The 12,838-nt window shown below is 34.9% G+C and overlaps 1 protein-coding gene across 1 annotated transcript; it reads left to right on the top strand.

Moving 5' to 3' along the window:
* The first annotated feature begins 371 nt into the window (after window positions 1-371).
* On the top strand, window positions 372-2,996 carry LOC143615386 (wall-associated receptor kinase-like 2). The gene is given in 4 exon segments (XM_077088522.1): window positions 372-984; window positions 1,035-1,238; window positions 1,310-1,474; window positions 1,692-2,996. Coding segments are annotated over 4 exon segments (2,148 nt in total). The 3' UTR covers window positions 2,858-2,996.
* Window positions 2,997-12,838: the final 9,842 nt, after the last annotated feature.

Below are 12,838 nucleotides of genomic sequence, written 5' to 3'. Positions count from 1 at the left end.
AATCAGCAGAACATCTTTATTACGTCAAGAAAGGATGCAATAATACATGCTGGAAAACAATGCCATATTTCCTATATTCATAAATAATAATCGATACGTTTAACTAGAGAGCTATTGTAAACGCTTATAAATATGGACCATTACATGATACGTCATTTGTACTTAAATCAACATCCTAACATTTTAACCAATCAATCAGATGATAACCAATTATATTTATTTGGATAAGATGGTAAAACCATGGTCTAAGTCAACAGGGGTACGATTTTCTCCTTGATCCTTTCAATACATGAAATTACACGGCATATTCCATTTATAAATATCTAAATTTCTTAAGCTTTCTGCTATCATTAATTCCGCGAAACAAGAAAATGAAGCATTTTCAACTTTTTTATATACTTATCTTGATTTTAATATCAAAATCATCATCAGAAGATCTTAATTTCGCCAAGAAAGGATGCATTGATATATGCGGAGACGTGAGGATCCCATACCCTTTTGGAATCGGAGCAAATTGTTCTGTCAACAAATGGTACGCTGTTGATTGCAACTCCTCCAAACCTTATCTCTCTGCATTCAGAAACATGAAGGTGCTACGTGTAGACTTGGAAGAACAAACCGTCACCGTTAATGTCTCTGTGATCTCTCGTTGATAGAATACATTCCCGAATAGCAATCATCTCCCAAGCATCGACCTTGGTGAGAGTCCCTTTGTATTTTCTGGATCACATAACATCCTCACCGTTGATGGGTGTGGTTATGCTGCTATTTTGGGTCCTCAAAAGGAAGTAATCTCAGGATGTTCATCTACTTGCACTAATGATGGTTCTAGCAATAAAACTAATCTTTGTTTTGGCCTTGGTTGTTGCCGAACTACTATTCCATATAATTTAAAGTCGTATATTCTGGATCTTACTGGATTGGAAACGATGGGTGAAGACGGAGTTTGTGGATCCGCCTTCTTGGGCGACGAACAGTGGTTACGTCCAGTCGTTTCAGTTATGGACTTCGTGCGCCGTCCCAAATACCCAAAGAGAAGACGAGGAATACCTCTTTTTTTCCGATAACCATTTCATGGTTCCTAACAAACAAAGACTTCCTTGTGATACCAAGTTGTTGGGAAAGAAAGAGTAGAAAATCTTCTCTGTATTTGGGTAATGGTATTTATGTTGATCAAAGAAAGTGCTCCTGTGGTATTGGGCGTGTAGGAAATCCGTATTTGTCCTATCAATGCGAAGGTATGCAGTCCTCTACTCTTTTTGCCTTAATTAGTATTTGCAAAAAATGCCATTGTATTATGTTGTTTCAGAATCTGAAGATTGCAGAAAATGCCGAGATTCTGGACGAATCTGTCACTATCAGCAAATAGATCTGGGTGTTGCTGAGGGTTCTTGGTGGTTAAACTGCAGTGAACTTGCAGTATATACTCCAAGTTTCAGAAGCAGCAAATCACCACTAGCTGCTGTTATTCTAGGCAAGCTATTTATCATCTTTTCTTGTAATCCGAGTAGTATATCTTCTTGGTAGACTGTTTGGTCATTTTGGTTCTAGTTTCATCCATTCTTATGTCAAGCAAACATAATTTTTTCATTCAATTTAATTGTCAACATCATTCAGTGTGAACTGTGGATTGCCATTGCACATATTAGATTATTGAGTTTTTCTCCATTGTGTTTGTCTGTAATTTTCAGGTGTTAGCATATTAATGGGGTTGCTTTTCATACCAAAGTTCGTAATAAAATTGCACAAGCTAATCAAGAGAACCATAGCAAATAGAAAGAATGAAAAGTTTTTTAAACGCAATGGTGGCCTACTTCTTAAACAACAGGAAGCAAATAAAGAGGGTTTGGTTGATAAAACCATACTTTTCACATCCAATGAGTTGGAAACAGCCACCAACCATTTTAACGAGAATAGAATCCTTGGACAAGGAGGTCAAGGAACAGTGTATAAAGGCATGCTAGCGGATGGAAGGATCGTAGCAATTAAGAAAGCAAAGATTGTTGATGAAAGCCAATTAGAGCAATTCATCAATGAGGTTGTGATATTGGCACAAGTCAATCATAGGAATGTGGTCCAATTGTTGGGATGTTGCCTAGAGACAGAGGTTCCATTACTTGTCTCTGAGTTTGTCTCAAAAGGAACCTTGTATGCTTATATTCAAGATACTCCTGCTGAGTTACCATTCTCTTTGAACATGAGATTGCAAATTGCTATAGAGGTTGCTGGAGTAGTTTCTTACTTACATTCAGAGACCCCCATTCCAATATACCGTAGGGATATCAAGACAACAAATATACTTTTAGATGAAAAGTATAGAGTCAAAGTTTCTGAATTTGGAACTTCAAGATTGGTATCATTAGATCAAACTCATTTAACTACCTTAGTCAAAGGCACATTTGGTTACTTTGATCCAGAGTACTTCCAATCGAGTCAGTTTACTAAGAAAAGTGACGTCTATAGTTTTGGTATTGTTTTGCTAGAACTTTTTACTAGAGAAAAGCCAATTTCCTTAACTAGGTTTGGCGAACACAGGAATCTAGCTACTTACTTTATGTTTGTCATGGAGGAAGGTCGTGCAATGTCTATATTTGACCCGGTGGTTATAAACGAGAATTCAAAGGGTGTGGTCTTGGAAATAGCCAACTTGGCAATGCGATGTTTGAATCCCAATGGGAAACATAGGCCAACAATGAAAGAAGTAGCCATAGAGTTAGAAGGCATGAGAATGTCACATGTTTCTAGTACAGTTCAAAATAGTTTTTTACTTGCCAATCACACTGAAGATCTAGAAATATTTACAGATGATGGATCAATTACATCAACAGTGAGTATCAACAACAACATTAATAAATAACTAAATGTTGTTTTGTTACAAGTTGGTCTTTGCTTAAGGCTTGATTTCTTCAAGTGTTTTATGTGATAGATAAGTTGTATGTAAAGGTTAAAGAATCTATCTGTCTTCTTCTTTTCTAGTTAGCATTTCAATTTTTTTTTGAGCTCTAAAAGTTTTAAGTATATATTACTTTTTGATTCGTTACTTTACTTAATAAGACATGCATTGTATCTTTTATGTGTAGTTTTTATTTTTGACTTTTAGGCTTAGTGTTCTCTGTTGACCAACTGCGTATCACCTTCAGAACCAGAATACGAAGTTGTTAGTGAAAACATTATGTATGAGGCTTTAGACGTACCTCTTCAAAGATTATTATTATTATTATTATTGTTATTATTATTATTATTATATATTTTTTTATGTCAAACTTCTTGGAATTCTATAAACGGATATTGTGGGTTCAGTTGTGTTTCATCTTTGTATAACGTAGTTTGGTATTAGAATAATGTATAGGTGTTATTAATGTAAATAATGTAAGACTCATTCATTAGTTGTATGATAAAAATGAGTCCGCGTGATTTTGTCTCATTCATTAAGGTTTGTTTAACGAATGAGTAACGTATAAGTGATAACATATGTAAGCCATTCGTTATGGTTTGTATAACGAATGGCATAGCGAATGGAACACTCATTCGTTAGGCATGTCTAACGAATGAGTCGTCTCCTATAAATACCCCTGTACTTATTTGTTATTTAACGAAGTTTATTTCAAAAGTATCTGACACTGTTACTCTGCCCAAATCTTCTCTGTACCTTGTTCATTTGTTCATTAACTTAATCAATACATTCTAGTAACGTAATCGATAACGAAATAATGGTCAACTACGACTAGAAGTGGGGTCCTGAGCTAAGCCTTGGCTAAACCTTGGAAATCTTAATGCCATAATGCCTTTTAAATCCTCCTAGCTATTATCCTACTGCAATAATTCTTGCTAAGAAAAACGCCCTTCCACCCAGAAGGTAATGGGTTACTCCTACAACACGTCCTTGTACAATGCCTAAGGCTCTCGGCTGGGTAGCAAAAGCAACTTTTAATAAATTATGAGCCCAAACGATGGATTCAATAAGTTCTTGCCAATAACCACGTCCACTGAATAAAAACATTAAACTAAAAGCCCATACAAAATGAGCACCTAGGAAAAAAAGGCCATATGCGGATAATGAAGAACCATAAAACTGAATTAACTAGGATGCCTGTGCCTATAAGAAATCGCGGAGCCACCCATTAATAGTAATGTAACTCTGCCAAAAGTTTCCTCCCGTGATATGAGTTACTACTCCTTGATCGCTTATACTACCCCAAACATTTGACTGCATTTTCCAACTGAAATGAAATATGACCACTGAAATTGAATTGTACATCCAGAATAGTCCTAAGAAGACATGGTCCCAAGCTGATACTTGACATGCCCCCCCCCCCCCCATCTTTCCAGGCTTGAATATACATTTTCAGTTAGTGATGCTTTTGCTTTTGTTCAATGCATAATGACTGAAGCTAATGTTGGTTGGTTAATCTGATCAGTTCATCGATGGTTGGAAAGTATGTTGGTCCTAATGATGATCCTACATGTATTTCGTGTATAACCGGTGGATTTAAAAAACCGCGCTAATTAACTTGGGTTGCAGGTGTGGTTCTGGCTGTATTTACTGCATCTTTTGGTGTAACTGGTTATTCCTTACCTTGGGACCAAATTGGTTATTGGGCCATGAAAATAGTAACGGGTGTACCTGACTCTATCCCTGTAATAGGATCACCTTTGGTAGAATTATTGCGCGGAAGTGCTAGTGTGGGACAGTCCACTTTGACTCGTTTTTATAGTTTACATACTTTTGTATTGCCACTTTTTACTGCCGTATTTATGTTAATGCACTTCCCAATGATACATAAACAAGGTATTTCTGGTCATTTATAGATACATAAAAGATATAGCATAGATATTTTGAATTCATCATTTATCACTTGGGGTAGGAACTATAGTATTTTATTGCTACAAGTATGGATTATTGAAAATAATAAGACATGTATTTGGATAAGGCCATGTTCATATCCGAAGACTAGATCCGCATATCAGGCTCTTTCAAGTGGTATTAGAGCTTAGTGTCTAGTTGAACACATTTAAAGATCAATTTCCATTCAATTGATTCACGTTTTAGTTGTTAATTGTAACAAATTGATCATTAATCGATATTCTGACTGTTCGTAACGTATAATTGATCAATTGATACACTGATACATGATAATTGAATCTAAAATTGACTTAGGATTGTTCGCAATGTTGAACTGATTATTAGAGACCAGTTAATTGTATTGATTTGGCCTAAATCGATGAATTCGATTTACGCGGGAATAGTTCGAGGTATAAAAGTAATTTGAGGAAAATTGGATTGGATTCCAGACGAATTACAAGTTTGGATTGGTATGGATTGGTTCGGATTTGGATTACGAGTGGTTTGAGTGTGAATTTGTGTGATTTGTTTGTGTTTTGGAAGAGCTTGAGGTAGTTTGGTTAAGTTTGTTTGAAATTTGAACATGGAAAATTGAAGAATAACGATGAATACATTCATTAATTTCATGAACCCATTCATTTTATTTTGAATAGATGTTGTTATAACCGCTTTTAACAACTCATTCATCAACTGTTCATCCATTCATTACACAACTCATTTGTTACCAATATTCACATTTGTTACAACCTATTCGTTCACTGTTCACTCCATTCGTTTCATAACATTCGTTATCTGTTCATTCGTTTGAACAATAACATTCGTAAATTGTTCTTCAGACGTCTTTGGACATTCGTTAAAGTAAAGTAATCACTTTCAGTCACATTCTTTAAGCTTACTCATTCGCTAAGGTTTCTCATTCTCATTCGTTACCTGAAGCTTTCAAAGATTGTCAAATTTAATCCCTAAAATTTCAAATTTGACATGATGGCAAAATTTTATGCTCTTGTTTCTCAGAATGCAGTAATGCAACAGATGTTGACAACTGATGCTAAGATCAGATCTCAGACGCAATGTCCTAGACTTAGCAAATTGTATGATATTCCGAAGTGGGACTTAAGGTTTAGAACTCATCTAGGTGTTGGTCATCCAGAGTGTGTGCAGAGTTTAGAGGTCGCACATGTACCTATAATCGTCAACTCTGTCACTCTTGGAAATACTGAGAAATTATTGTCATGTATGCTGAGTAGAAGAAAGCTTATGAGATTGAAACTAAAGCTTATTCCACATTGATCATTACCCGAGCATATATTTCACCAATTTAGTCACATTAAGCTATGTGCTCCTTTGTACCAAGCTTTGAAGACAAGAAGCATGGGAAACACAAAGGAAAGAAAAAAGTCAATGTTAAAGTATCAGTTTAGGAACTTTAACCTTATTATTGGAGAAACCTTTGGAGAGTTGATCACAAGATTCTGTCACTTTACTGTTGAAATGAATAGATTCTTAATGCTTCCCGTTGACAGTGATCTTATTGACACATTGAAGAATTCGCTATCTCCTTCCTGTTCAACCTACTTGATGGTTCTTACTGAAGATGGTTATTTCAGAAATAAAGAACTAACAGCGATGGATTTTGTGAAGAAGTTAGAAGAGAGGGAGTTTGAGCTTAAATGTCAACACTCTTCTAAAGGTAACCAGGATACCACGCTGTATGGTGGATCAAGCTTAGTGAATAAGACTGCTTCAGTTCCTATCACTACTTTCTATTCTCAAGGAACTTCTGAGATTCCTCATGAAGCTGCTTCTGAGCCAAACGTAATTTCTGGTGCTTCTGGGTATGCTGGTGCTGCTAGTCAAGGTCGTAATGTATCACCACCACTAACTGTGAACATGAAAGAAGCCAAGAAACACTTTGCTTTTTATGACATCGTACGAGCTATTGGTGGGATTTCAAGTAGCCAATTGTGACATGACCGACTAAGATTATGATCAAGTTGACCCCGATGATCTTGAACTCATGGATCTCAAATGGAGCATGACAATGATAGTCCGTAAGATCAAGAAATTTATGCAACGGACTGGAAAAGACTTCCCTGCCATGAGCAAGAGGATCTGATTCGATAAGTTAAATATCAAGTGCTACAATTTCCAGGAATTCGGCCATTTCGCCAAGGAGTGTGACAAACCGAGAAAGAAGTATTTTGGACCGAGAACTCAAGATAGAAACTTGGCTATGTTTGACCAGGTTGAAAAGCTTGAAGAGGAAAAGGTTGATAAGGTATTGGAAGAGAGTGAGGAATCAGAAACAGAGTCGGATACTTCAAGTGATGATATGCAAGGCAACTATGCTTGCATGGCTAAGATAGCAGAGGTTTGTTCTTCTAAATCTATTTCGATTAAGATTGAGAATATTTCATCGATGAATGATGAAGTAAAATTTTCTCATTGCGGTGATTATCAGTCTAAACTTAAATCACTTAAATACCACAATGATTAACTTGTTCATGACCTGACTATCATTCGTGATAACAACTGATAGATGATTAATCATCAACAAAAGATAAGATCGAGGCATTGTCGGTTAGCAATCATGACTTGAAAGCTGAGATGTCATGTAAATTAACAATCATCGATGGCCAGTTTCAAGAAATACTTAAATTGAGAACTAAAAACACTAAACTTGAAAAAGAGGGAATGGAATTACAAAATAAAGTTGGCAAATTTCAAAACTCATCTTTTCTGTTGAATGAGATTATTAAGGTTAATAATTCTTATAAGAAAAATGGGAAGGCCGGTTTAGGTTATGTAGAGATTCCTCCTCCATTTCACAATGATTATACTTCCATTCCATACGCTGAAAATTTATAGAAAATTGATATTGTTGTCCTTTAACTATTGATCCTCAAGTGACTGTGAATGAAAGTATCAAAGAGGAGAAATCAATTCCAAAACCTCACATTCAAAGTAATGTATTGTTTGTTTAAACTGATCATGAAGTGCTGGTTGAGGATGTTATTGAACCAGTGTGGTTCACAAAAATGAAAACATTCCACTTAAAAAATCATATTTTGTGTGAACCACATGACTTCAAGGTAAGAAAATTCGGTTCTAACTCATCAACTAAGAAAAATGCTGCTAATGTAAAGAATGTTTCATCTGTTTCATCCGAAAAGAAACCAATTTCGGATGAGGATTTAATGAAATTCATTAATCCGATGAAAAATGATAACATAAACCCGAAAGGGTTTTTAAGATCAACGGAATCAATCATGTGTTTGATGATCGAACTGTTCCCTCGAGCTTAATTAAACCTGGCATGGGTGAAAGAGTATTTATTAATGAAACACCGAGCTTAATCGAACTTGAGAAAGAATATGAAAAGTCAAAATCAATTGACAATTCTCAAGAAAAGGTTAAGACAAATTTGTTAAAACCCATCAAATTTGTAAAATCTTTTACAACATAATTTTTCTAAGTGTTCCAGTTTATAGTTTTATAAAAACAAATGTGAGAATAAAATGGGTATTCAAAATGAAAAGTTTGCTTCTTTTGAACCTATGGTTTCACACATCACTGCTAGTGTCACTATTAACGACATTTCACCACAAGGATTTGTGGACATGAGAACTTGTTTCTCATATGGTGAAAGGAGAAACGCATCTAAAAAGTGTGTTTCTAAGGTTAAATTAAATGAAAAACCCTTAACTAAGAAACAAAGTCTGACAGTTAAGAATGTTTTAAAAGAACAATCTTCACAAGTTAAACTCGATGATTCATATATCATTTTGAGGGTTGACGTTGAAAAGAAGGTTATAAAAGATAAGAAGGTTGAGCTGGTTAAACCTCTATGTCAAAACATGAATACTGGTGTAATTCAAGATGATTATCTCAAAAGAAAATCAAAATCATCTTTAACGTATACTCAAGTTCATCAATTACACCAGAAGTACATGAAAAAGAAAACAAAAGAAATCAAGCTTTCTGTTGATGGATCTTCAACCAGGAAACCTAAACTTAATTTATTACAAAAGGAACCAAAGGTTTAGCCCAAGACTAAGGCTTGGGCTGCCTTTTTGAACTAACTATTTACTTATTTGTGCAGAGTTCATCCAATACTATTTCAGGAGATAAATAGATCGTGGATAGCAGATGCTCTCGGCACATAACAGGCAATCTTAATCTCCTTACAAACGTTAAATACATTAAAGGAGGTTATGTTGCCTTTACGATTAATCAGGGTGGTTTAATCACTAAGGAAGGTGAAGTCTCGAATGGTAGGGTTACTTTAGAGAATGTAAATTATTGCAACAAGGTTGACCATAATATGTTGAGCGTTTCATAGATTTGTGATAAAAAAAAATTATGACCTTGTTCACGGTTAAAAAGTGTGTTATTCTCAAATCAGGATTTGTTATTCCAGAGGACATGGTCGTCATGAGATCACCTCGATCTCATGATATCATTCCCCTTTATTTTACTGATTTTCATAATTTTTGGGGACATATGCGTACTAGTACTAATATCTAATTCATATTTTCATACTGCATATCTACACAAAACTAGCAAATGAATGATTGTGTGTATTTCAATCAAATGTTATTTGTTACATGCTTATGTGCTTATATTCTATCATTTTCGGAGAGATCCTTCAGAAGTCTAGCATGTCAGTATGATCTTGCCCTGTCTTAGTAACCAAAGCCCGATTCGATTGGCAATGGTAAACCGACAATCACAGTTATACGCCGTCATAGTAGCCATAGCCCTTGTTCGTGAGACATGGTTAATTGACACACTATTTGTTTATGGTTTGATTGTTTATTGCCGCATTTATTTCATTCTGCTTATTTATTTATATTATTATATCATGCAAAACTAGTGATAATATCACTCAACCTAGTGTTGACAAATTTTATTCTATTTCTACGCATATGCAGGTTACCATTTGAATTGAAGCTTAAAGTGAAGCATGCTTAGAAGGACCATAGGAAAATCAAGGAATACTATAGACAATAAAATAAAGTATAATTATATTCTAGTTGTATTGAATTAATTGTTTTGTGTTATGTATGTTTGTGCACTCTTATTTGAAATAATTAATTGTCATTTTATTTATGATAGTATCGTTGAACTGTGAACAATTGGCACACGCCCCAGCATTTCCGCCTTAGGTTGAGGTGTGATGGATTGGTATCAGAGCCAAAGGTTTTAAGATAGGTCATTAGAAATTGTCCTAGAAATATGCTTAGGACCCCATACGTGCTTATCTGACTGCCTTATGTCACACCCCGACTAGCTCAATGCAGAAGCGTAAAACGGGAATGTAACAGACACATCTGGTATCAATTGCATTGTTTATAAAGAAACATTACAAACTAATTTATAATATATTACATTACATTGTTCTATCATCGTTTTACAATCTAGGCGATACAAACATAACTAGTTCGTTAAACTAATTAATCTTACTACTAACACCCTTGCTTCTATTTAAATAGCATCAACCACACCTTGTTTACGTAGCAAGTCACCAAATTATTCCAACTTTGGTATACCTGAAAAGTAGTTTAAAACGGGTCAACTACTAGAGTTGGTGAGTTTCACGAGTTTCAAGAAAACAGTTATGAATATTCACAAGTTAACACTTGGAATTATGATATAAGTATGTAAGTATGTAAATAATGTAATTATGCTAAGCTACAGTGAAACCTTAGCTGTTTGTGCTGCATGCATCCATTTTCCACTCCCAATCAACCACTGTGGCTCCCGTTCCGCCCACAACATGCCCCGGTAGCTATGTCTAACACTACATAGCCTGTTTGTATAAGTATGGTCATGTGCAAACGGCGCTATGTGACACGGCAACCAGGTCGATCCATTTCGGGTTTGTCAAACCAATAGTACTATTCACAAGCCACCGGCTCGAAGTTAATCACTATGTTAGTGGGGATTTTCATGTGTTAGCACTTAGATAATTCACATCATTACACTTTCATATATGTATATGTAATCAAACATGCTTTTCACTCCAAAAGTTCGTAAAACTGGTTAAAGAGAGGGGTCATGAAACTCACGGTTTAATCAGTATTCAGTAGCGCAACAGTTTAGGGTTTGCTTGACTTGTAATCACTGGTCCCTATAATCAATATTATAATAATATTAATATTTTAATATTATTATAATCTATATACTAAACTGGGCTGTATATCTAATCTGGGTATAATTTTTATGCCCAGAAAGTGTCAATAAACTTCAATTGTGATGTTGTTCAATGTCTAATACTTAAAACCTAACTTGGCTCAGTTTCCTCATTTCCCTAGCTGAGCCAAGTTGTTCGTTTATGCGTTCAGAAAACAGCTATGGGGATGTAAGCTTGGGTAAATATGTTGGTCGATAAAATGATTAAGTTATAAAGAAAGATCACACATTGGGGGTCTGGATTCGCTACGGGGCTCGTTTCCGTTTATTCAGTTTGATTTGAGAAAAACACGGACAATCTATCCAAATTGTCCGGGTTTCTCATAAAAAGTTCCTTTTTACTTAATTAATCCAAAAATATGATTTTTGATCACTCTTGGTGTTCTGATATTCCAACAGGTTCGTTAATCACGAACTCGTCGGTTTTTATCAGAATTGAATTTATTTAATCTTTAAATTAGCACAATTAATTATTCGTTAATCCTTAAATTATGAAAATTTAGTCACTTATCAATTAAAATATGTTTAATTTTATAAAAATATTTCTGGAATTATTTACTAATTTATTAATTTATAAAAATTCATTTTATCTGCTATATTCAGCCCGAAAATCATCCGTTAATACCAAACGATTTCCAAAAAATCTGCCAAAAATTCTAAGTGACTAGAATATATCCCAGATCAACTTGGAAAAATCCCAAACTCTTAACAATCTTGCCAAATACCATTTCCGAGCAAAAAACGACTATGAAAATTCAATTAACCGCAAATGCACAAAACATACTTAGGTTTTTCCAAATGACTCCAAATTTCATATGTAATCAGAACATACCAAATCTGAGTTCGCCACAGAATTTCATAATTTTTCAAGAATTTTAACTATTTTTCCCAAATAAACGCCCCAATTCGGTAATAAATTCGCCAAATATTCTCGGATGGTCGAAAAATTACCAAATTTGAACAGGGACTCAATGATATGGTCCCTGATTCTTCTGCAAAATTTCATTACCTAAAAATATGCACATCACAATCAAATCCTAAGCAGCCCGTAATCGAGTGATTCGGTATTACCTTAGCGGCTTTGGTTTGTTTTCGCCCATCTAATCATTTTTTTGGGTTCTTGTGCTTCTATGCAAGATAGATAAAGGTCCTATATCACAAAACAAGAAAGTTTCATCAACATGGCAGCCTCTTAACTTAGGGTTTCGGCTAGGGTATTAAACCGAACTTTTGAGCCGTAAAAACGTCGTTTAAACCCTTTAATCCGTATTTATGGCCAAAAAAGAATATGATTATGATTTCCATCCATGTGTATGATCAAAACATATTTTTGGACCATTTTTAAGGTTTTTGCATCGTTAGGAATGATTTTTGGTAATCAAACTATGTTTATATGATATTAAACAAGTTAAAAATGATGAAAATATTGCAAATACCTTAGGGTTCTTAAGGTGAGGCTGTAGAACAGAAGTTATTTCCAGAAAACATGTTGATCTTGTTGCAAAATATCTTATATATAACAAATAATAAAATAGGAAACTTAAGGGTGGGGTAAAAACCCCTTTACGGCCGGAAGTCTTAATTGGCTTCCCTTGGCCCATTTTAGCCCACTCACATGGATTTGCAAGCCCGTACACGAAAACCCAAGTCCAAATTTATTTCGGGTTCGGTATTTCGTGTGAAAAATATATCGGGTACGACAAATAGCGCGAAAACGAGTGTTTTTCGGCTATTTTTTTATAAATTTAGAAAAACATACTATATGTTTGTAAAAATCGAAAATATTTTCACGGATCGCTT

This window comes from Bidens hawaiensis, unplaced genomic scaffold, assembly GCF_021521415.1.
Source record: "Bidens hawaiensis isolate Kalapana, Puna unplaced genomic scaffold, B.hawaiensis_p1.1 tig00042804_1, whole genome shotgun sequence".
NCBI lineage: Eukaryota > Viridiplantae > Streptophyta > Magnoliopsida > Asterales > Asteraceae > Bidens > Bidens hawaiensis.
Note: the sequence above shows the minus strand (reverse complement) of the source record. Positions and strands in the feature narration are given on the sequence as shown.